The sequence below is a fragment of the Toxorhynchites rutilus genome, chromosome 1 (genome assembly GCF_029784135.1).
Source record: "Toxorhynchites rutilus septentrionalis strain SRP chromosome 1, ASM2978413v1, whole genome shotgun sequence".
Classification (NCBI taxonomy): domain Eukaryota; kingdom Metazoa; phylum Arthropoda; class Insecta; order Diptera; family Culicidae; genus Toxorhynchites; species Toxorhynchites rutilus.
The window spans coordinates 6,089,609-6,116,044 of record NC_073744.1 but is presented as its reverse complement, the minus strand read 5'-3'; the positions used below and the strand labels follow the sequence as shown (position 1 = coordinate 6,116,044).

General features: G+C 39.8%; 1 protein-coding gene across 2 annotated transcripts in view; it reads right to left on the bottom strand.

Moving 5' to 3' along the window:
• Positions 1 to 3,595: 3,595 nt before the first annotated feature.
• The window catches only part of LOC129769266 (kinesin-like protein Klp98A), a 58,719-nt gene continuing 35,878 nt past the window's right edge, over positions 3,596 to 26,436 (bottom strand). Inside the window, exons 2-10 of one of the 2 annotated variants that reach the window (XM_055771395.1) lie at positions 25,139 to 25,398; positions 11,395 to 12,512; positions 10,670 to 11,338; positions 10,263 to 10,385; positions 9,978 to 10,100; positions 9,737 to 9,915; positions 5,336 to 6,456; positions 5,094 to 5,266; positions 3,596 to 5,028 (exon numbers count right to left, since the gene is read on the bottom strand). In XM_055771395.1, the coding sequence (XP_055627370.1) occupies positions 4,783 to 5,028; positions 5,094 to 5,266; positions 5,336 to 6,456; positions 9,737 to 9,915; positions 9,978 to 10,100; positions 10,263 to 10,385; positions 10,670 to 11,338; positions 11,395 to 12,512; positions 25,139 to 25,398 (4,012 nt within the window). In that variant the 3' untranslated portion in view covers positions 3,596 to 4,782. The remainder of the gene's footprint in view (positions 5,029 to 5,093; positions 5,267 to 5,335; positions 6,457 to 9,736; positions 9,916 to 9,977; positions 10,101 to 10,262; positions 10,386 to 10,669; positions 11,339 to 11,394; positions 12,513 to 25,138; positions 25,399 to 26,436) is intronic. The other variant, XM_055771403.1, reaches the window with a different exon arrangement.

Here is a 26,436-nt window from a genome sequence, read left to right as displayed (position 1 = left end):
TAAGCCGCTCCACAAGATGCCACAGAAACGTACACGGTTAGAAGCAGCTTCAAATTTACTATTAGATTTGGATCCGATTCTCGGGAGTCCCACTTCATGATGAACTATAACACATCCAATGCAATCTCATTAATGACATCGTTAGAATTAAATTCAGCGGCCTTCTAATGTCTACGGAGTCTTGGTATTTCTAGCAAAAGCTGCCTTTCCGAATCTTCGTAGGTGCCAGTTTGTCAAATCGACTTTTTCAGTTCGCTGTCATAACATGTGTCGAGCTTGAATCGCTTTAAAATTTTGGACTTCTTCTTTAGAAGATTTTGACCGTTCTTGTAATTCCCGTAAAATGTAAAATAGTCAATGTACTCCAACATTCCCTTTTCCATCGTTGGACCGGTCCGGAAGGTCTTTTTTAATCGTTGGATTTGAAAAAAAACTTCTTAATGACCGTTTCGACTAGACTCAACCTGCGGCCCTCCGGGCTATACCAGCTGGCCTGTCTGGCCCGTTACCATTTTGTATGCGCAACAATCATGAAATCATCAAGGAAACATTAGATGATAATAAAGGAGTTTAACACATTACACATCATTACACATGACACAATTATATATTAGTTAGTTGTCTATTTAGGTGGTATTAGTAGATTAAATGCAGCATTCGTTTTACGAACAATGTGAATTGAGAAAATATTGCAATTTAAGTTCCGCCACTTTCTACTCATTGAGTATAAACAAGCCATTCGCGATTTTAAAACTAGCGACCAGATGGTTTTCGAAACAACCCTTCTCAAAGCCGAATGTTTAGATTAGTTTTCCAATTTGGCTTTTTAAAGGCTAGAGGCGAATGAACTAATGAATTTTAAAACTTCTAAAATTCGAAATATCATCATCAACGGCCAAAACCATGAACCGCTTACCACTCGGCCACGGGGGCACACTTTTTGCATCACATTATATTTTAATCTGTAAATTGAAAATTTCTAAAACGAGAGCGTTACGTTTGGAGGTATAAAGTTTTGAGCGTTAATACTTCTTTATCAGCTGAACAAAGTAGTATGTCAATCATTTCATTTGAAAGATAAGTGGTATATGAGTCATACTAGTTATTTATTGAACCAAGAACTTATGTCAATAGCTCAGAACTGCTCCGAAAGAAAACTATTAAAATCACAAAAACCTATAAATATGATTACCTGCTTGAAAGTCCATCTTAGTCAAGATTAGCGAAGCATGTCTTTCGATGTCAGTGAATATTTTTTAAGTATTGTGGTCACCCTAGCCAACCTGTTTCTATTTTGCTATTGTGTTAAATACTTTTTCCTCGCCACATAATGCATCTTCAGAATATGCAAGAAGCAAGCATAGTGTAGAGCAGAATCAAAGTAGAATAGAAATATTAAGAAGGACTTACTTTGTCGATTTTCATACCGTGGAGATTGTACGAATTGTTGATTTTATGCGTTATGAAATAGATAACGGTAGTGGGGGACAAATATATACCACGCATTGATCCGCACAGTGTGTAGTACTAGAAGAATGTCGCGATGTGTACTGAGTGCGTGTATTGTAAATAATCATGACTTAATCATCTTCAACTGCGTCTACAAAACAAAGCAAACCCATCAGTCCTTTCCAGAGCCACGAGAACTTTCGACTAAAAGTTATTTAATAAATTTCGATACCTTATGAAAATTCATATTATATTTATTTCTGGCTGAAGGGTGTTTCTGTGAATTCAGGAGTGTGTTTGGATTTATGGGTGTAATGTTGTTGTTTTGAATTATGGGGACTTTAACCTTTCTCAGTTCATTCGTCTTTAGCCTTGAAAGAGATCAATTCTAAACAACTGGACTCTTGAATGCCTTATTTGTGTTTTTTTTTCAATCGTTCATTCAATCTTGGTGATTAAAATTGTTTTTTTTTTCGGATTAAAAGTCACCTAAGGTATTTTTTTTAGCGTTGAGAGTTGTGTTCTTCGGTGGAAAATTGAAGGTTAAAATTTGTTTCGAAGCTATTTTGCTTCCGCCGCCACCACACAATGTTTTCGGTTTTCTGTTGCTGTTCTGTGTCCTCTGAGATGTTTCGTTCTGCGTTGGAGGTGTAATTTTGCTAAAAGATACTGAAAAACTACTTAGATAATCAAGATGTTCAGTATTTCAGTTTCAGTGCTCTAGACAGCGAGCAATCAACAGTACATGTTAATGCCCTTGTCATTGATATCGAATTTTTGTATCAGAGTTTTATTTATAATTTTGTTTAATGTTTGTTCTCGCCGGCAATAATTTCGTAGTTTCATGGTAACAATGCGGTCGTGTCTCGGATATCACCCCTCTAAGGGACCAGACGCCCCCCCCCTTACACTACGCCACTGCTTTCGACTAAAGAATTATTTTAAAATTTTCGATGCATTCTTGAATATTATCCAAAGTAATCAAAAGTGAACTGATTATTATAATTGTTTTTGCCGAAAGAGAACTTCTGTGAATTGAGGACCATGTTCGTATTTATTGGTGTAATGATGATGTTGTTTTGAGTTATAGAGTCTTCCTCTGACTCTTAGATATTCTCAGTTTATTCACGTCTATCCTTTTAAAAAAAGGCCTATTTGGACAAATAAACTGAACATCCGGCTTTGGAAAAGGTCATATAAAAGCCTTGCTGCCGCCGCCAGCTGGTTGCTAACAGAACGACTAATGAATCGTAGATGACTTATTGGTGACTTTCAGCGTGATCGATCGCTATTTTTTTGTGAATTCGAGCATTGCTGCCGGGTTAAAAAATGAATGTGAAGAGCAGCAGCGTTCTCAATGGTCATTTATATGAAGTTTTAAAGTGTTCCTTTGGCAGTGTCAAAAGTAACGATCTGTTTTGTTTCAGAAAAATTGTGCCTGAAGATGAAAATTTGAGATAAGAGATACTGAAAACTCTTCATTGTCGCTCTAGATAGCGAACAATCAATAGTCACCATTTAATTCTGAGAGTTAATTTGAAAAAAAATCTCAAATTGGCGTTTTATTGCAACGTGAAATTTGTAGTGCTATGTTAACAATGAGGTCGTGTCTTGAACACCACCCTTCTTTATTTATTTTTTGTGGTCCGCGACACCATGACTAAACAAAATTGAATACCGATTACTTCATAAGTCATTAATGCTGGAACATTCTACCGATAATTCATTAATGCTGGAACATTCTACCGATAATTCAAAAGTTCTCGGAGCAATGAATGCAAACCGGCCATATTAGAGAAACCGCCCAAATTTTGTGCATGAATTTGAAAACAAAACACGAGTTAGGGTTAGTACGAAACGACTGAAGATCATTGTCAAATTAAAAAAAATCCGAACAATATCGATTTTCAACAACTAAAAACCGTTCATCGTTGAAGGCGTTTGTATTAAGGCGACACAAGCGATATTTTTCAAACATTTTTGAGGTATCTCACAAATCCGAAGTGAAGCCGAGCTGCTCCCTGATTATTATTCTACCTGTGGTGCTTCCCTGTTTTTTAAAAAACCTGATAAACTATGCTAAAATCTCAAGGTTGTTCGGAATGTCTTAGGCTCACAGGAGAAAGGTGCCACTATATGTTATTCATTCTTTTGCTCCTTTATTATCGCACTATTTATTTAGTCAGATCGATACGCTTCCAGCAATGTGAAATATTTCAGTTGTGTATTTGTATTTCCGATTCTTTTGTCTCGAACTGGAATAATATGTTTTCAACATCAAGTTGCGCTATTGTCCCGTTTTGGTTGCTCGTCTCTAGCTAGACAACCCAGACAACGATACATACACTGATCTACACTGTTTAGTACCTTTTCGCTGGCTATTATTGAACCGGTTTTGCTTATTAACACTTAGAATCTACTTACAAACGCAAACATCAGAATCACCTAGAGTCTGACAAAAAGCTCGGTTTTTCCAATTCTCTCTATATATTATTTTTCTATCTCACCGATTAACAAAGATAACTGTATTAATGTCCGTCAGACTACAATTTTAAACTAACCTACACTTTTACATGAATCTTTTGTTGTTTTTATGTTTTGATGTCGTTCTCTCATCATAAAGGGGATGATAAATCACAGTTGGTTGTTTTTTTTTTGTTTTTGAAAAAGGAAACCTCCAAAAATTATGACAAAAACTATTCATATTATAAGGCTCAATGTAGGGATCGATGTTAGGAGGATGACTTAATTAAAGCACTCCAACGAAAAAAAATGTATATATGAAAATTTTAATCTTCGTCTATAAATATAATCTGTTATTACAAAGTGTTTCAAGAAATCATTTCATTACCTCTCTAAGCTTCTACTGTGTTCAGTCTAACTGAGTTGTAAGTATTCTTGGAATCGCGGTTTTGATTCGGTCCCAAAACTGGATCAAGCTACTATTAATTATGGAAAGTGGAAACTGTTGCATCATCTCTGTCCAGCTGAACAAGAGATTGCTACTACTGCTTATTTCTTCACCCCTAAAATGTATCATTTTGCGCAAATAGATTTGCAAAGACGGTACTCATCCCGTGTTATTGTCGTCATAATTCCTGACTCCTTTCCTCTTTCACTGCTTTGTACCAATCGTAATTATAACTTTGTTTTGGTTGATGAAATAAATAAAATCAAACACTGTGGTTGCAAAATGTAAATTCTGTTGCTTATTGCAAAATAAAATAAAATCAGCCTTACCGATCTCCGGCGCCTCGGAGTTGCGAGCACGTTTCAGGAACCAACACTGAAATCGAACTTACCGATATCTTGGAACTGTTTCCCTTTTTCTCACTAACCCGTCCCATGCTTTCCCGTTTCGAAAAGACCCTTCTTAAAGAAGGCCGAGTGCAGCTCGATCAGGGATGCTTTGGTTAGTCCGGGCCGCCCTTCACCCTCGTAGATAGGACTGTGCGGTATTTTGGAACAGACCACAAGCAACCGGCGGAGGTACGTTTCAAGCTGACGCCGTCGGCTCTTCGCCACCGTTTCCGTGTTCGAAGCGAACAGCTCCCGCCGGGGGAAGGGAATGGATGAAACCTAAGGTGCGGATGACGAAGATTGAAATAAGATGTCGCTGACCGGATTCAAGCAGTCTCACTTACCTTGTCGCCATACAGCTTCTTCATCTGAAGGTGCAACTCCCGGAAACGGCTGTACCTCCTCAGCAAGGCCCATCTCTCGTCGGGCAAATTTATTTTCACCTCGTACTCGTAGTGGGTCTGCTTGCCGGCCCCCCGAATGATGTACGTAGGAATATTGATCAAATGTTCCGAACCTGCGCAATGAAAAAGTGTGTGTCGTCGTTACTTGAATTATCACCAAAATATCATCAAATATAACTCACGATATGAGCCCTCGATTGAAGGCAACGAACGGGTCAAACTCGGCGCGTAGATGTTCTCTTGATTCCGATGCCTCAAATAGTCCTGATAGATGCAGGAATTGATCCGACTGTCGTCGCTATCCGTGAAGCTTCCCGGCAAATCCCGGATGGAATCGATTCCACCCTCGCCATCCGATTGGCAATTTTTTTCCACGTCCTGTACTTTGATCTCCAGCTGCATTATCCTCTTTTGTAGCTCCTGCAGCTCACTAATTTTGCTATCCAGCTGCGATTTGTCTTCATTGGTTTCGAGAATCTTCATGATCTCGGCCTTTTTCGTCGCAATACTTTCTCTCAGCACGTTCATCTCGTACAGGATAAGATTCGCCGTGGAGGAGGTCATCGAATTATTATCGATGGACGAAGTGTGCGAATGTCGTTCATCGTCCTCATCGTCATCGTCCCCAGATCGACTGCTAGCCCGTAGTGGATGAATCCCGTGACGAATGTCGTAAATCTCCGTTCGCACGCTGGTTTTGTTACCCCCATTCAACCTAACCAGTTGACTTCGCAAAGGTCCGCTCCCACCCCTTCCATGGTCCGAATTTTCATCCGATTCATCACTAGATCCCCGTCTTTTACCATCCCCACCAGCGGATCTGGACGGTGGACCCCGGCTTATCTCGATGTTATTCCCCTTCACAATCAACGTTTTATTGTTGTACTTCGAGTTGGGCGTAGATCCAGTCAGCAGCAGGCAATGATCATCCGACTGAAACAACAACTTCCCACCGGTGAGCTTCGCATTGTTCTCACCGACCTTGTTCGTCTCGAAGCTAACCCCGCTGTCGCTCATCCCCTGCCCGTGCGCAGCTTCCTCGTAATCCGATTCGCGATCCGCCCCCGATTCGGTGCCCTCCGTCGAGCTCGGTGTAGGGATCAACTGATTGAGCGCTTCGATAGCGGGTGTGTTCAGTGCGGACACAAACGAACAGTCCGAGGTGGCCGTGTGGAACGTATCACAGGTTTCCAGAACGGTTGCCGTGCTGTCCTCATCAGCTCCCCCGTCGACGTGTTGAACCGAAGGGTGCTCTGTGTTATCGGTGTTATTTTGACCAGATTTGGATAAGTTGAGCGTCATGCTGAAAGACAGAAAAGCTAGCGTTTGTTACCCAGCGATTATATAGGGGAAAAAGTACAAAAATGATTGCCGCACAGTATATTACTGGTAATATCAGATCAATAGCTTTTTTTCTGTATTATAGTGACTTTCAACACTTTTGGCTGGTTCGTCACTTCCTACTTCCATTTTTGGAAGTATGTCGGGAGTGAGAATTGAACTCGTGACCATTAGTGTGAGAGGTATGGATGTTACCACTACGCTAGATCGTCTCCACTACAGATCAATAGTAAAGTTTAGCGTTCTGTGACTTTCTGTGATGATTATTTGGCAGACTTATCTCATTTTTTAACTAGGCGAACCTAGCCAGAATATTCACGTGCCCCGGGCTTCTGAATGCCAAAGGGGGATTAGACTCTGCGGAATGCACATATCTGCATGCTCGTGCTGTTTCAGCCCTGACCTAGGAATTGTTGGACAAAGGCGCAGGTGCTGAGAATTACCGACTTTTGGATGCCGGCAATTCCTTCTCCATATTCAATACCTTTTGCGCTTCCAGAAGTGTTTTCGGGACTCGTGCAGTTGTCGTACCTGGGCAACACATAGTGCAGATATGTCGACGATTCCCAATCCTCCTTCTTTGCGTGGTAGTGGTACTCTCTCCAGTGCCGATTGAGGATGGTGCATTCCGGCCTCTTTGAATGCTTCCCTCATCAAGGCTTTCTAGGTCCGTTTTGCTCCACTTGACTACTCCAAAATTGAAGGTCAGCAGGGTAACCGCGAATGTGTTGATCGCGCCTACCTTGTTCCTCGCGTTGATGAAAGTCTTCAGGACACAGTTCACTCGACTCAAGAACTTGTCTCGCAGCTCCGTCTTGATGTCAGAGTGGCGAACCCCGGTGAGCTGTCCGAATCCAAGATATTTATAGGATTCGCCACGAACTTTTTCTCTTATCAACTCGCCGTCATAAACCTCGTAGCCTCCGGATTCGGTAAGTTGTCTTTCAGAAGATGAACCCAGCGGCACTTGTTGAGGCCGAACTACATGCAGATGTCCCTGCTTATTTCTTCGACAACCCAGAATCAGCGTAGACCTTGAGATCGTCCAAGTAGAAGGTATGGGGCACTTCTTCGTGGGCGCCGTTTCTATTGAGCGTCTTACTGAGGGGATTCAGTGCCAGACAAAACCAAAGCGGGCTGAAAGAGTCACCTTGGAATATACCCCTCTTTATCTGCAGCGTTCTAGACTGCAACACATTTTCCCCATCAGTAAGGTGTAGAGACGTACTCCACTGCCTCATCGCATGCTGCGAGAACCTAACGACGGCGGGGTCTATTTTATAGATCTCCAATATCCGGACGAGTGTGGCATGGAGTCATAAGCCTTCCTGTAGTCTATATAGGCCATACTTAGGTTCCGCTGGTTATATACCGCCTGGACGACTATGGCTGCGTCGATGATGGCCTGGTTTTCGCAGCTATGCGTATTTTTCCTGCATTCTTTCTGCTCGTCTGCGATGATGTGATGTTGTTCCCAGTAGGCAGAAACTTTGGCGGTAATGATAATGGTCAGTATTTTGTACAGACTCCAGACTCGATAGGCACGTTATCGGTCTGTACTCTGGTGGGTTCAATGTGATGCTGTCTTTCCGGAGGAGGATGATGATGCCACGGGTGGCGAATTCAGGAAGGTTGTATGGGTCACGTTATCTCAGACGGTCAGCTTCTTGTGCCAGAAGTTCTGAACACCGTCGGAGCCCAGTGCTGCCCAGTTCCTCAGGTACGGCAAAGCTTCGCGGACATCGTTCTCTCCGACGATGATAGCTGGGATCTCTCCAATTTCACCACAACTCTCCTCCACCCGTCTTAAACACATTTACCCGTAGCGATGTTGTGCTGGGATCTCACTTGTCAGCCTGCGGGAATGCTGCAACTTCGGGATCTTGGGGTACGATAAAGGGTCAGTGTCTGCGAAACTGTGAGATCGCCTCGTCATAGTGGAAGACCAGATCGTGTAGTAGTTGTTGTTCCGGCTCAGGAGGTTGTTGTACTATGGCACCAGTGGAGGCTAATGATTCGCGCCTGCAAGCAACCAAACAGGACGCCGAGGCAAAGGCTAGTGGCCAAATAACGCCCTTGAAAATTGTACCACAAGGTTTTAACGAACTATAAGAGATGCATTAGAGGCGAATGAGCTGCAAAGTTTATAGCCTCTTAAAAACAAAGAACAGAACAGAACAAGGGATACATGCTGATGGATGACGAAACGTACGTGAAGATTGATTTTGGACAGCTCCCAGGCCTATCAAATTACTGCCAGAGAAGATATTCCCAGCAAATTTAAGCAAGTTTCCGCTAATAAATTTGCCATGAAGTTTTTGATTTGGCGAGGGATTGGCAGTTGGGACCACAAAACCAAGGTTCTCGTCACAAACAAGACAATAAGCTTAATGAGATTAAAGACGTTTGTAGAACTGTTTCATGCAATGGGAAAGTAATAATCCGATTCCATAAGTAATGAAGCATTTATCAAAGTCAGCTTCAAAGACAAGAAAGATATTTTTGCGGCGAATAATTATTGGAGATTAGAAATAGATATATTATGAGAATCGGAAGGACAGTTAGACACGGGTAAAGGAATAAAATAAATAAATCGAAATAAAAATTGTGAGAATATCACGCTCTGCATTTGGTGGTATTATTAACACTTTGAGCCCCGATTTTTTCTTGTTGTGCTTTCTATTCCGCCCGCATCAAGAACGAACGTTTGGACAATACCAGTGTCGATCCCAGCTCCTAAAAATATCTATTGTATAAATAGAAAATAGTCAAAAATTCGACTACAAAGTAGTCACATTTTGTTAAATATCCGAAAACAATCCGTATATATTTTGATTTTTTTATTTTGTAACTGTGAGTCCCAGTCAGTTAGCGCTTTCCTACCAAAAAGCTCAACGTCGGCTCAACATGTTAAGATTATGTAAAGTATGAGTTGGTAATATCATACGACGACAACTAGTGCGTTTGAATATTGCTTGCAAAAACAATTCTTTATCATAACAACAATGAATCACATACGGCAAATGTTGTGGAATCATATTCCGAAGAAAAACGTTGTATATTGCTATTTTTCAGAACCTTATTCAGAATACATCGGAATTTTGATTGATAATTGAATTGTCGTAAATTGTCTGCAAATTAACGAAAACTGTAATTGCAAGTGCAGGATGCTTCGAATTAATCATTCTTCCTCTTTCTGAACAAGCAGCGTCGCGTTACACAAACCCGATATTGATACTCACGATTGTTTCTTCCTCTGGATGTCCTCCATTTCGAGCTGATTGCGTTGTCGGAGAAGCTCCTGATTCTGGAGTCCCAGCTCCTCTATTTTCTGATCCAGCTCGGCAATCTTTCGATTACTTTCCTCCAGCAATGATTCCTTTTCGCGTAACTCACCCTCGTACTTGCTAATTTCCTCGCGCTAAAATAATTAACAACGTCTATGATCAATGTTCGATTCGAACAGTGTTTCCACCCACTCACATTTTTCCTGATGTACTCCCGGATGTATTGTGCGGAATAGTTGTCCAACGATGTGGAGATTGTGAGCAGCACTTCCGAGTAGTCCTCCGAGTGGGGTGTGTTCTGTATCAATTCGACACTGATCTGCGGGCGATTTTTATGAAATAAAATAACACATTAGAAACAACATTGCGCGATAACTAACTGAAGTGAGCATTAACCAACTGAAATGCTGACTAAATAAAATTGGAAAACGAAAGCAATCAACAAAAAAAAAATAAAATAAAAGGTACCAAGCATCACTACCTCGTCCAGCTTGCCACAATCCTGTAGCTCCTGAAGCTCTTTAGCGACGTATTCGTAGAAATCACGCTTCTTCGTGTCTAGCTGCGTTTGCAGTGCCGATAGCTGTCTAACTAAAATGTCCACCTTTTGATGAAACGGGGTAAAAGGTTTTTTTTCGTGTGTGCGGGGCCGAAGAAAAGAAAAAAAGGTAATGAAAATGAGAAAACACAACCAAGGGTAAACAATGGAAGCAAACTGCTACAAGAGAACCAAGGGAACAAATGAAAATAAAAAAAACAACAAGTGAATGTTACGCTGACATAGAAATGCAGCTTCGAAAATCCAATTATCGAAGAAGCAATAAAGCTCCACCATTTATGAGGTAAGCAGCGGTACGTAGGATAAGAGTTGTTTTATTTCCCTCTTACCTGTGTCTTTTCGTTACTCTTTTCCCAGAGTATCATCTCGCGCTGGGCCATCAGCTCATCGATACGGCAATCCAAAATCATAAGTTTATCACGCTTTGTACTCTCCAACCGCTCTAACTCCTCGCGACACAATTTGATTTTATTCTTAAACTGTTCGTGCATTCGACCCCGCTCGAGATTCAGTTGCTTCAGCGCATTCTCGATTGTTTGCAGAATTTTACGATGTTCGTCCTGCAGCTCAGTGTCCTCCTTGCTGGGGGTATACTGTCGAAAACGAAGGGGATTCTGCGGAGAGCCTATGTTATCATCATCGCTCATAAAACTGCTACAGAGATTCTCCCGCGAAGCGGCTATCAGCGAGAGCCGCGACAGATCTAATCGTGACGAGCGCTGGGCGTGATTACTGTCCAAACGCATCTTTGCCGCCTCGGCAGGATTGTTGTAACGGAACATATTTGTCCGCCCCAACAGAAGAATATCGCCCTGACTGATTGCCATTGGGGCTTCGATGAGGTTCGCATTGAGCAAGCATGTTGCCGACGGATTAGGATAGATAGTGGCGTTGCCGTTATCCACCACAATTCGGCAATGCTCCGGATGGATCCCAATGCCGTGTAGGACGATATCCTGTGGGCAGGATGCCTCCTCGGTACCGATTGTAGTTTCACCCTGAAAGAGATCAAATGTGAATGTTTACATTTGGAATAACATCGAATCCAACTCACATCCTTCAAGCTGTACAGGGTAACCCCCGTGCTGATATCATCATGGATACCAATCAAATGGGGTATCTCTGAGTCCAGCACAACTCCAACGCCAGACTTTCTCAGACCAAGTGATTTCTGCTCGCGCAGAATAGATTGCGCCTCGCGCCACTTCTCCGTCCACTCCTCCGTGAGCACCTTCTCTTGGGCTTCCTTTTTGTGCAAATCTTCCAACACTTTGAGCGAGGGTTCCTCCAGAGGTGCATCGCTCGAGAGCATCATCTTCAGCTTGTAGATTTCCTCGCGAAGCTCCCGGATAAGTTTCACGTTCGGATCCTCATTGATCGTCGGCTTGTTGATGATGTTCTTGGCTCGGTTGGCGTACCGAAGTGTACTTAGCGTTTCACTGTAATTGACATCGGCGGGGGAAATTGCTGCGATCATAATGGTCTTGCTGTTTCCGCCTAAACTGTCCTTGAGCAGCCAGGTGAGGATGGAATCTCGATAAGGTATGTAAAGAACACGCTTGTTGTGGGTGGGATTTGTTTGTTCCGCCAGGGCAGATATAACACTTCCCAAGGTAACGAGAGATTTATTGATATGTGCGCCCTCCTTCAATCGCTGCCCGGTAGCTCCGGTTGCATTCGCTCTTTCACTACCAGCCAAATCGACCAGATGAATCTTAGAAACCGTTTCACTCGGCATATCGTTCAAGTATCTCGCCTGGACGAATGTAATCGTAAAGATCGCATGACTCCGACTGCTCGTGTCGTTCATATTGGTACTGGCCGTTGTCCGTTGGATGTTCCCCTGGACCATACAGTTCTGTATTTCCGAGTAGTCCGACACCGGGTGCTGGGACAGATTCTCCACATACGGTCCCAGTGCCCGATGCTCGCGTACCCTCAGCCCGTGACCGGCGCTTGCCGGACCGAGCAAGTCCTTCACTCGTTCGTTGTAGATTTCCAGGTATGAGCACTGTGTCTTGTAGCCGACCCCATCGTCCTGGCCGAGCTTCATCCGGCCGAACAGTGACCGGCATATGCGTGGGATCAAACCTTGAGCTTCCGCAGTGCCCATCATGGTGAATGTTTTGCCACTTCCGGTTTGGCCGTACGCGAACACGCATGCATTGTAACCTGCGGTGAATAGACAGGAAAACACAAACGATAATTTTGTGTGATGGTAACATTTTTTTTTTTTAAACTGAACAAAGCACGTACACAAATAAAGCAGTCGAAAAACTATCGAAGTAAACGTGATCATCGTTCTAGTGTGTCGATATTGCGTAATGAAGGGAAATTGACGCTTTGAATGCTTGTGGCGAGGCTTTATATGAGAGCACACTTGGGGTTTGTCATTAACAACTTAACTGATAGCGAGGTCCTGCAACGCAGGTCACGTTCCAATTGCAATGCAATCATTTCCAATTTCCAGCTTAATTTTCCTTAAGTTGATGGAAAAAATAGGCTTTTTGAGCTGTTTCGCTCTCTGGATTTCGGGAAATTTCATGAAGAACGTCAAGTGGAACTAACAGTCAAAGTCATCGACGAAATTCAAGCCCCATTCAAATTCTATCGAAGACCCGAAAAAAGAAATGGCGGCTACCTTATTTCAAAAAATATTGTCGAATTAAAATCAACATCAAAACTCTACAGAGGTAGAAGACAGCTGGCGCAAATGGCAAATTGCAAGTTTAGGTAGAAGACAAGTTGAAGCTGAGGGAAAGCTTAGTTACGAAAGAATTCTATTACGACAAGTTATCTTCAATATAACTTTTTATCTTTTTATCGTCACAAAAAATTCTAAAAAAACGCTTACGGTCAAGTTATCTTAAGCTGTCATACGATGGATATCGAAGATATCTCGTACACGAAAAGGGAGAAGACATCCATATTCAACGAAATATTTTTTTTTTCATTTACTAAACAAATTTCGGTAACTTTAGAGAATCTTAAGGTGAATGTGGAACGAAAACATTGTAATACTATAGCTGAAATCACGTGTTTTCATGGGGTAATAGTATATATGAGAGAAGAGCAATGTACACCATTTGGTTTGATTTTGTTACGTAAATAGATCAATACACTTATCAGACTGTGTGGCGCTTCACTGACACATTTGAAAATAAAATAACAATTCAATACTGAAGTAAAATGTATGAACGGTGTGTTCCGATGAGCAGTTGCAAATATAAAAAATAGAAGGTTTGCATATGAAGTAAAATTCTGATTATACGCGAGCGTAACATGAGCAAATTTATAACACATGCGAGTTGGGACTCTTTTGGAAGTGTATTTCCACCTATAATGTGATCTTACCTTGTAGCAACACCACGGGAAGTCACAAATTTAAACTCATTGTAATCAATAAATTAAAAAAACCAAGGTGTTCGAGGAGACCAAAGCAGACCATCATCTAACAGTTGATTACAGTTGAAAATTCCATAATATTTTCCTTCGTTGGTCGTATTTTTTTTTTCACATATTCACATTGGAGAGCTTTAACCCTTCACTTCGTTGGTCGAGGCATTTTGATTGAATGTAATACTTTTCCGTTTACTATTTTTGACAGCAGAGACATCCGTGGCAGTGTTCCGAACCCTGCAATACAATTTTCTTAACCAATGTTGAAGTTGCTAGAACCTACATTATAGACCCTTCTTCTTGGATGGCACTAACGTTCCCAGTGGAACTTTTGCCTTCTCACAATAGCTATTACTTGCGTCAATTTTATTAGTAGTAGTACTTAGTTGAGATTTCTTTTCCCAATAACACGTCTTGAATGTATTCTGAGTGGCAAGCTCAAGAATACGCGTGACCACAGTACAAGTCAGAAGAAATTTCTTTGACGAAAAATCCCCCCCCGCCAGAACGGGAATTGAACCCGAACTCCCGATATTATAATGTGGCATGCTAACCACTCGACCACCGAAGCACTCTGCATTTTTTTTTTATCCCATTTATTTATTTGAGGCTCATTAGCATTTTTAGCTGTAACAGAGCCGAATTTTAATCGTGTACATGTCACATGGTTATCATATCTATAATTAGCACATTACACAGTTACCATTCGCCAGTATTCCTTCTATACCATTACATATGGTACATACACACAGTAGCCATGTAGGCGTAAGGGTATTCTTTCTGTTCTTCCATTATCCAGTTGGACCACCGGACAGCGGAGACAGTTGTTTGATCATTGTTGAGTTATTTATAGAACAATAGCCCGATGTATCTGGCAGAGCAGAGCAGTTGTATGGATGAATCGATCTTATTTCGACCGTGGATCGATCTCCATCGCTGATGATTGTTGCGTGGACGTAGCTATTCTGTAACAACACAAAGATGGTCAATGAGGGCCCTGAGTTTTGAACTCACGATCGATCGCTTACTAAGCGAACGCGCAACCAATGTGGCTACGGAGACCCCCCACTCTGCATTATAGACCCATTAAATGTAAAAATAATAATTATATTGATACCAACACAATTTTATTTTATTGATTTTCTTGACATGAAACGCTATGACTCAGGAATAATATTTTATTGAGTGGTTTTATAGCTGTTTCGATGATGTTTTCTGACATCAGTGTCGAAAAAATAACGATGATTTCACCAAATTGAAAATTTAACTTTCAGAGCACTAGCTCGAGTTTTCCGACGCTTTCCATTATACATTGCGACAGTAGATGAAAGTTTAATATCTTGTGAGTAATCGACTAGAGTTTGGTTGATATTTCTTGATGGAAAGTGTGCGAAAACGATCATTTTCTAAACACTGTTTCGCAAAATTATTGAATTTTTTTGCATATCGGGCGAGGGGTGCGGGAGGGCGATGAAAGAAATAGCGCCATTGTGACTTCCTTCCACCTTCACCTTAAGTTTTTCAAATTATTCTATTGTTTTTCATTTCTTTAATCCTTTTTATTTTTTGGTATTTTCAGATATTTAGATTTCATTTTTTTTAAGGATTCAGAATTCTGGATTTTTTTTTCAAACTATTTTCGATCTTTTGTTTTCCTTCGGATTATAGATTTTTTATTTTTTAATGGTGAGTAAAATTGCAGATTATTATTCTTACTTCAGTTTTAGCTAGAAAATTGTTTCAGTATTAGAAACATTTAAAAAACATTTGATTTTTTTCTTTGCTTCTCTAGATTTTTTGCAATCTTGATTTGATTCAGAATTCAGTTATTCATGATATTAAAATTTTGAAATATATTAATTCAATATTCTGGAAGTTAGATATTTTTTATTTTTAGATTTTCTTGATTTTCTAAAAAAAATCAAATTTCTATGTAAGCCACTTTAAATTTTTTTTCCATTTGAAATTTTTTTTTTCAGGTTTCAGTATTTTCTGATTCTAGAACTCTTTTTGAGACCTAATACCTTTAATAGCTTTCATAATTTTTTAAGCTATAAGATTTTTAGATTTAAATATTGTTAATATTGCGCTCTCACATGATTCGCAGTCTTGAATTTTTCTAATTTTCAGATTACTTTTTCATTTCTTTCTTCAGATTTCTCCTAATCTATATTTCTAGTTTTAATTCGATTCACTCAAATTCGGATTTATAATATTTGATTTTTCAATTCTATTCTAGTCTATGATGAGTCTATTATTAATTTTCGAATACAAAATATCAATATTATTAAATTCCATGTATTTTTTTAATTTTCTTCAATTATTCTCTTTCCATTTTATAACTAAATTTCTATTTCAACCAATTGCGGTAGTTTTTTTCATTAATTTTTTTAATAACAAATAACTATTGGCGTTTTTTTTTTCATTTTTTCCGGTTTGTAGAAGTTTTGAATTTTTAAGATAAATAATAAACATGCATTTCACATTCCCTTTTATTTTTGATTTTTTTAACTTTTTTAGATTTTCAGACCTCAATTTTTACTGGTTCTAGATTCCCAAATTATGATAAGATATTTTGAACGTTAAGGCTTTTGATTATTAATATTTTCTATTATCTTAATTTACAATTCGATATATACAGTAATTCCATGCCAAAATGCTAAAGTGGTTCTCAGATTTTCGTGGAAATTGGTTGTTTTGTAGCTTATCGCAAAATATTAGAACCGTAATTTTAATTTTTTTTTTCCATTCATATATTCATTCTTTCATTTTTGTTTTATTTAAATTTATATGAGAAATTATACTTCTGATTTTTTCAGATCTGTTTCTTTTGCAATTCCAAACTAAAAACACATAACAACAGTTACGATTAGTTGTTCAGAGTTATTATTACCAGTCAATAAAAAAAAAGTAGTGATCGATTCTTTTTGAAACAATTCGCGGAACTATATTGCGATCTTAAACTTCGTTTTGCTCGAGTCGATGTGAATGTTCTATTTAAATTCTCAAATAGAATCATCATTAAACATTTAGAACATCATTAAACATTTAGAAATTTGAATTTTTTTTTTATTTTTCAATTTGCGATTCAATTTGCAATTCGGTTTTTATATTGAAATATTTTCTATTTGTATTTTTTTTAAATTTTTTTTTAATTAAATGTAGGATTTCATATTTTCTAAATTTTAAACTTATTTTTTTAGTTTGTTCAATTGTTTTTATCTTTTCATTTTATTTTAATTTTATTTAAACTTTTATATGTTATTTACTTTCAAATTTATACAAATAATATTTATAGCTTGAAATATCATAATTATTATGTAATTTAAAATAAAAAAAAACTTGGGCTTTTGAATATTTTTGATTTTCTAATCTCTTAATTTTTAGATTTTTGATTTTTTTTATTTGAATTTTCAAATTTCTGGATTTTTTTTATTATCTGAAAGAGAATTTCTGGATTTTCTTAAGACATTCAAATGATTTTATTATATGAAAATACATTTTTCAATTATCAAATCTATGAATGTTCAAAATTTCCGTTCTCTATATTTATTCAATCTGTATTTTTTTCAATTTTAAAAATTTTTTAATTTAAAAAGAACATGCATTTTTTTGAATTTTCATCACATTTTTTTTAAATCATTTTTTTCTCATTTTCAAATTTTTCAATTTTTCATTTCAAACTTTTTGATTATTCAAAAAATAAAAACAAAACGGAAATTATTATCTGGAGAAAAAATTTGATTTATTTTTCAGAGCTCATGTTTTTTTATAGTCTAACTTTCAATTGTTAATTTTACAGATTTTCAATACTTATTTTTGTTTTATTTTTTGATGTTCATCTTATGAGGTTTAAAATTTTAAATGACGAATTTTTGAAACAATAAATTGAAGAAAAATAAATCAAACCACTTTCAGTTTTGCTTGAATTACTATTTGATATGAAATTTTCCACTCTAGAACACATTCACGGCGTATTATTCTGCATAGAAATCTCAACTAAGTACTATTAATAAAAAATGACACAAGTAACATCACGCTGAGAAGACAAAAGTTCCACTGGGAACGTTAGTGCCATCCAAGACAAGAATGTATAATAAATATCAATCATATTAAATAAAAATATATATCAATTCTCTATGTTAGAATTTTGGTATTCTTGACCCTTTTCGGACGTTTATCTGCTCTCAGTCACCACAGCGAGGAATCATCCTATATACTTTATTCTACGATGTGATAGGAACTCGATATAAACAAAATATTATCAGCATGGAAAGATAAGAGGATCTCTATCAAGGAAAATTAATTCCGACCGCAAGGGGTTAATTTCTTGAAGGGGGTATGCTAGTGTAGAGGCACGAATTTCGTCATTTTTTCGATATTATTTTTACCATCTATTATATAATTACTTGTGTGTCTATCGTTTCACAATAAAACAAAAATTAAACGGAAAAAATTGTTCATAATTAGTTATGTAACTATACTGACAAAGTAAGAATGTTTAAATAAAAGTTGTGCCATGGCGTACACGATTCCAGCCCATCTGATCATCTGAAAAAAATCGAACAGATTCTGAAATAGTAAAGATATCGCTATCGCATGAACCAAGTCAACAACATAAAACGTGTTTTTGCATGTTTCCCGATTTTTTTTAAAATTGTAAATTTAAAAATCATGATTTTTTATTGGTTCATGCGATAGAGAGATGCATACAGAATGTATTCATATAAACATAAATCGGTATAAATCGGTCCAGTAGAACTTGAGATAACGTGTACGTCTGTTTGAAAAAAACTAGTTTCACGAAAAACGAGTTTGAAGTTAATTGTTATGGTCATACCAGCTTAGATACCGCATCACTAAAATGGCTACAATTCGGTAAATAATGGGATTTTCGAAAAGTCTTTTCTAGAGTGTATTCTTGAATTCGTAAACATCAGAAATATTAAGATAAAAAAAAAGTCATTTTGTTTTCTAGTCTTAATTCCAATACTGTCTTAATTCCAATTAAAAATTTCATTTTTAGTTTTTTTTTATTTTTATTTCAAAACAATTTCAATGTTTGACCTTTGAAATAAAAAATAATTAAAATTTTCGTTTGGTTTTACTTGAATTATTATCTTAAACGAATTCTGTAATTTTTTGGGAACATTATTTTTATTATATAATGAAATGTTCATTTTGTGTTTCTGGATTTCATTTTTTTTAATTGCAATTTTCATTAACTTCTTTTCTTTTATTTTTTTTTTAATTCAAAATTTGTATAAATAAATTTAAATATCTTCAAAAGTTCCAATTTTTACTTTTTACGATTTTAATATTTTGAAGTTTACTTCTCTTTCATGATTATTCAATTATTATGATATCTTGATCTCTAATTTTTCAGCTTTTCAGATCCACAGATTCTGATTTTTTGACATTGAGACTTTTGATTCTTTCCGGTTATTCTGAGTTTCAGTACTGGTACGATTCTTAATTCAGATATTTGTTTTTTAGAATTTTCTGATTTTTTTTCCTATTTTTCAATTTTCCATATATTCTGTTTTACGAATATTTTATGAAAAATCTCACAATTTTTTAAAATATTATGTCATAGTTCATAGCTTTTTTTTTTTCCAAATTTAGAATTTTCGAATGTTTCAATATTTAGTGATTTTCATTTTTGATTATGAAAATAAATTAAACATAAATTAAAACTTTTTTTTTTAATCATTATCAGAAATTAAGTTTCCGCCTTTTCTGGCACATTTTTTTATAATTATTCTTTCAATTATCAAATTCATAGATTTTCAAAGATGTTACCTCATATTTTTTTCAATCTCAACAATCCGTTAGTTCAAAATATTAGAATTTCATGATTTTCAGGATTGCCATTTTTCAGATTTCTTGTTATCCTGATTATTAATTTAGATTCTATTGATTATTCGGATATGCAACACATATGTGTATTTTTTCTATTTTTTTCTGTTTTTAGGTATCCATTTTTTTAAAGTTTTGGATTAGTATGAGAGTTTTGATTTTGAAGAAAAATAAAAGAATTAAATCTTTTTTTTGTTCAATATTGTTTATTCAAGAAATTTTAAATTTCGTTTCGATTTTTCATTTAAATTTATCAATTTGCTTATGCTGGAATTATTGTTTTTTTTCTAAATTATTTATGATTATTCAGATTTTTCTTTTTTCTCTCAAATATGAAATTGATTTTAAGCTTGACAAGGTTAATTTTTTTTAAATTTTACCAAAAATATAAAAGTAATTATTGTTTCTCTTTTTTTCGAGGGAAATCTTTTCATGTTCACAATTTTCTCAGTTTGACGACATTTTTCACATTATATATTTAAATTGTGATTTTTTTTATTTGCTAATTTGTAGTATCATAAATATTTTGATTCCAAGACTTTAATGCTTCAAAATTTTCCTATTCTTAGCTATTTGTTTTTTTTTTGTTTTTATTGTATTTTTATTTTTTTTTTTTTGGCAGACTTATCTCACTTCTTAACTAGGCGAACCTAGCCAGAATTTTCACCTGCCCCCGGGCTTCTGAATGCCAAAGGGGGACTAGGCTCTGCGGAATGCACGTATCTGCATGCTCGTGCTGTTTTAGTCCTGACCGAGGAATTGTCGGACAATCGCGCAGGTGCTAAGGATGACCGACTTTTGGATGCCGGCCAATTCCTTCTCGATGTTCAACACCTTTAGCGCTTCCAGAAGTGTCTTCGGGATAATTCCAGTTCCAGAGAGAACGACTGGAACAATTCTTGGGACCTCCCTTAGCCCCCACAGTTCCTTGAGCTCCACGGCCAATGGTCGGTACTTGCAGATTTTGCGACCGTGGGTCTCCTCCAGATTCTGGTTCAGTGGAATAGCGACATCGATGATGGTGACTTTGCGGTCGCTCTTGTCGTAAACCATTATATCTGGGCGGTTGTGGTGGATCGAGAGGTCGGTCAGAACAGTGCGATCCCAGTACAGCTTGAAACGGTCATTTTCCAGGACAGGTGCAGGCAGGTACCGGTAGTTTGGTACGTTGTCTTCCAGTAGAGCACATTGGAGCGCCAGTTGTCGATGAACAATACGGGCCACGTTGTTGTGGCGCTCGGTGTAGGCTGCGTTGGCCAAAACGGGACAGCCTCCCATAATGTGCTCTATGTTTTCACCTGGTTGATGGCACATCCGGCAAATGTCATCAACGTCTTGATGCCAGACGTACCGCCTGCAGTTTCTCGTCGGCATTATCCTGTCCTGGATGGCTATCATGTCGGCTTCTACTACTGAAGAGAGTTCACCACGCGTTAGCCACAGATTAGATGCGGCCTTGTCGACGTGTGGCCGGTCCAGTTGATGGGGGTGGGCACCATGCACTGCCTTCTGCTTCCAAGCTGCAATCTTCTCCTCCACTGTCTGCAGATTGCAGTTGAGTTGGTACTCCGCTTGCGCCAAGTGCAGAGCGCTGTATCCTCTGTCGGCGGCGCAGACAGCCCGGTATAGCGCGTTTTGGTTGGCGCGTTCTGCGAAGTACTCGCGCAGTTGTCGTACCTGGGCAACACACAGTGCAGAAATGTCGACGATTCCAAGTCCCCCTTCTTTGCGTGGTAGTGAAACTCTCTCCAGTGCCGATTGAGGATGGTGCATTCCGGCCTCTTTGAATGCTTTCCTCATCCTCCTCTCAAGGTCCTCTAGGTTAGTTTTGCTCCATTTGACTACACCAAAACTGAAGGTCAGCAGGGGAACCGCGAATGTGTTGATCGCGCGTACCTTGTTCCCCGCGTTGAGGAAAGTCCTCAGGACACAGTTCACTCGACTCAAGAACTTGTCTCGCAGCTCCGTCTTGATGTCGGAGTGGCGAATCCCGGTGAGCTGTTGGAATCCAAGATATTTATAGGATTCGCCACGAACCATGTCTCTTATAAACTCGCCGTCATAGACCTCGTAGCCTCCGGATTCGGTAAGTTGTCCTTTCAGCAGGTGGACACAGCGACACTTGTCGAGGCCGAACTCCATACAGATGTCCCTGCTTATGTCTTCGACAACCCGGATAGCTACACCTAGACGCTGACGTGAATCAGCGTAGACCTTGAGATCGTCCATGTAAAAGGTATGGGTCACTTCTTCGTGGGCGCCGTCGCCATACCTTATTTTATAGCCATGACCGTTTCTATTGAGCGTCCTACTGAGGGGGTTCAGTGCCAGACAAAACCAAAGCGGGCTGAAAGAGTCGCCTTGGAATATCCCCCTCTTTATCTGCAGCGTTCTAGACTGCAACACATTTTCCCCATCACTGAGGTGCAGAGACGTACTCCACTGCCTCATCGCATGCTGCAGGAACCTAACGACGACGGGATCAATTTTGTAGAGCTCCAATACCCGGACGAGAAACGAGTGAGGTATGGAGTCATAAGCCTTCCTGTAATCGATGTAGGCCATACTTAGGTTCCGCTGGTTATATACCGCCTGGCCGACTATGGCTGCGTCGATGATGGCCTGGTCTTTGCAGCCATGCGTATTTTTCCTGCATCCTTTCTGCTCTTCTGCGATGATGTGATGCTGTTCGCAGTGAGCAGAAACTTTGGCGGTAATTATGCTGCTCAGTATTTTGTACAGACTCGATAGGCACGTTATCGGTCTGTACTTTGATGGGTTCAATGTGTTGCTGTCTTTCGGGAGGAGGAAGGTGACGCCACGGGTGGCGAATTCAGGAAGGTTGTGTGGGTCACGTAGCACCTTGTTGAAGCACTCAGCTATCTTTGGATGTGCGACGGTCAGCTTCTTGTGCCAAAAGTTCTGGACACCATCGGGGCCCGGTGCTGCCCAGTTCCTCAGGTACCGCGAGGCTTCGCGGACATCGTTCTCTCCGACGATGATAGCTGGCATCTCTCCAATTTCACCACAACTCTCCTCCTCCCGTCTTAACCACATTTGCCCGTCGCGATGTTCTACTGGGGTCTCCCAAATACCAGCCCAGAAGTTCGTCACATCGCTAATATCTGGCAAACCTTCGCGGTAGTCGGGCTTCTCGTCGCTAATGTGGTCGTAGAACGCTTTCTCGTTATCTCTGAACATCCGATTTTGTTCCTGGCGCTTTGCAGAGTCAGAGTAACGTTTCAGCCGTTTTGTAAGGACGCTCAATTGCTGTACCAGTGTGTCGAGTTTTTCCGTCAGCTGGTGAGCTCCCAGCTGGCGAAGTTCAGTAGGCCGCACGATCACAGCAACTTGGCGACATAATTTCGCCGATCTGCTGCCTCTTTTGTACGCCATCAGTCTTCCAATTGCGGCGCGCTTGTTTAGGATCCGTTGCTCCAATCTCCTTCGCCATGGAGGCTCACGCCTTTCACGGAGATGTTGGAGCAGTCCGCCTCTTGGCCTAATACGGTATCCTAAACTTTTGGCGGTCGCCACAGCAGCACAGTAAACTTTCAGTTGCAGCTCCTCCATGTTCTCAGCATCAACCAAGTGCAGCGGAAGAACGTGCTCGTTCATGAGCTTTACTGCACTTGTCAGCCTGCGGGAATGCTGCAACTTCGGGATCCTGGGGCGCGACAAAGGGTCCGTGTCGCGGAACTGTGAGATCGCCTCGTCGTAATGGAAGACCAGATCGCGTAGTAGTTGTTGATCTGGCTGTGGATCTTCCGGCTCAGGGGGTTGTTGTACTGTGGCCTCCACTGGTGCTGATTCGCGTGCCCCACTCGCGAATGAATTGCTCAGCCGTACTGAACTTCGTCTCGACACATCGCTTGCTCTGCTTGTTCTGGAGCTTAGTTCTCTCTGCACCTGCTGCTTGATCTCGTCGACTTGCGTTTGGGAGAGCATATTGTTGCGTACAATCGCTCTACGCCTCGCGTTCATCGCGTTTTGGTCAAGCCTCCCGACGAACTCTGGATACGCTTCCTCGAACATTGCGAGTATTCGAGGGCGACCGCTCATGTCCGTCTCCAAAGCAGTGCAGATGTAATAGGCGCGGATCACGAATTCATTCATTTCATGTGTCCACATGATCCGTCGCCTAGTAGTACCCACAAGTGTGGACGACTGTCGTCTGACAGTCGCAACACGCCTCGTAGGCGCAGCGTTTCGTTGGTGATGTCGATGGCTGCTGTTTCCGTGTGGCGGTAGCTCTTCGGGTTGAACCCGGCTGGTGGCCCGCTCTTGCACATCGCCCTCCAGCCGCTGGCCGCTCGCTCTTACGCCCGTTCCAGGACCAGCTCCAGTTCGGGGACCCTCCTCGGGCGATCGCATTCTGAGTATTCTTCGTGAACGTAGCTCCATTTTCTGGGTGTATCTCCTTTGCCCGGGAGACAGCGGGTTGGCAAGGCCTCCATGACCCGGGAGGCCTTCCCCGGGAGAGATATAGCGCTCTGACTCGCTCGCACCCCCTCACTTAGCCACTTTCGACACCCGTTCTCGGAGCCAAGACCAGGTGTGTGTTTCCAGTTCACGCCCGATCTAAAAATGTCGTCATATGATCTTCGTGGAGGCGTGAGATAGGAACATTTGAGACCAACAGGTAGGCTCCTACCCTAGTGTTGATCCCCATTTGAGAACCCTTTATTGTTTTTATTGTATTTTTTGGTTTTGTTTTTTATATTTTTTTTAATTTCCTGGAATTTGACTTTAGATTTTGTAATTTTCTTTTTCTGGATTTTCTGATTTAAGGATTTTTTAAATTTAGTTTGGTTTTTTATGTAATTTCCAACTGAAAAAAAAATATTTGAAAATTTTCTCACTAATTGGCGTTTCAATGCAATTTTATATTTTTCTGACGAGCACAATCACAAAAGGTATAGGACTTTCTAATCGTTTCTATATGATTTTATAACATTGAACAAATCAATTTCCTTGAAGTGAGCAATAAATTGTTTTTTTTTCAAAAATGTAAAATCTCTGAAGATGTTTTGAAAATGCTATTAATTTACATCCAGTGCTTTTGAGCCATACGCGTCGTCCTTGATCTTCTACCGAGTACACCAGTATATCACACCAGCGTTCCGATTCTTCACACTACCTAATTCATTCCCCACGCTCAAAGGCCTTACTTTGAGGCATGCCATCATCTAATAACGAACATAATAATAGCACCAACGAATGGGAAACGCTCCAAAATGACCTGCATTGTTCGAGTTCACGTTGTGATCATCATCATCATCATATGATCAACTCTTGGAGGAAGCGTATAATGACCACGGAAGCCCACCGACACAGATGCATGCCACCGCCAATTACTAGCCTCGTTGGAATAACCAAATAGCTTCGTTTAATAATATATAAATACACCCCCAAATTGCATGTGAACGAAGGAGAAAAAACGGCCATTGTGAACGGAGAAGCGTGGATGAATCAGTAGCTCCACTATTGCTACTGCTGCTACTAATGGATTGCAAAGCTGAGACGATTTTATGACCCACCTTGAAACGCACAGTCCACAATCTCCGTGCCGAGATCCTCGAAGACCTTCTCCTGGGGGGTGAAATGGGTGTCGGCTTCGTTCACCGACCAGTACGAGTGGTCGAATGTGAAATCATTGAATGGCTCCGGTCCGCCGCGTACCAGCAGATCGCCCCGGGCTCCTGCCGCTCCACCGCCCGCAGCACCGGGTTTTGGTTTGAGCAGACGGGTTTTCTTCCCGTCCATCTGGACGATGAGCTTCGAGCCGAGTTCATTTTCCCTGCGAAAAAAAAACAAGATAACGAAGCTAGTAATTATACGGAATCCAGGTGCAGCGGGATGATAGGGGTGAAAATGGGCACTGGGAGAAAAAACTGTCTCGTCGATCTGGCGTAGTGGTAACATCCATGCCTCTCACGCTAAAGGTCACGAGTTCAATTCTCACTCCCGACATTCTTCCAAAAATGGAAGTAAAAGTGACGAACCAGCCAAATGAGTTGAAAGTCACTATAATACAGTAAAAAAAAAAAAAAAAAAAAAAAAAACTGTCTCGTCCGGAAGTTGGAAGTGGGTGCATTTCATAAAATGAAAAACTATACTCTCCCGCCGGATATGTACTTCTACTCTGTATAAGAGAGATTGCATCCATTCACTTAATTGGTCGATATGCTGATAGAGAGAACTTGAAATACAAATCAAGAAGGGAACCAGCGCACGAAATGGAAAACGAATTTAATGGCAGCACTCTCCAATGGTATTTACAACATATTCGGCACTTAAACATCTCGTCGAATCATTTACCTCTCCATTCGCTTGCCCACATATTTTTTTATATTCTGTTAACTAATGGTGATGGTGAATAGATATTTCTCTGGATGATGCAGAGCAAGGGCTTGAAAGGGCGCCGAATTTATGGAAAGTTTGGGAGGTCTCACCAGTCATACAACTTTCATCGTAAAAGTGCAATTCGTCAATTCTGTATCACCGCTATTACCGCTATTCAGTATTATACGGAAATACACATTCGGACAGAAAAGAAATAAGCTTTGCAAAAAATTAACAGACAATCGATGATTATCAACGATTTTGATTATTGCACTTTTCTTTCGTATCGCGTAATCTAATCGTATAGTTATTTTCCCTGATCACGCGCACCTTATGGTTAATTGCTGTCATTCGATGATATATGATGGATATTTCCCGCCGTTGTGATCAATCGACGCATATATTTTTGTTGTTGATTTCCTTCCTATTTTCAGACAAATTGAACACTGAATCTCCCACGGTACATTAGAGTATGTGTCATTGACGTCAATAA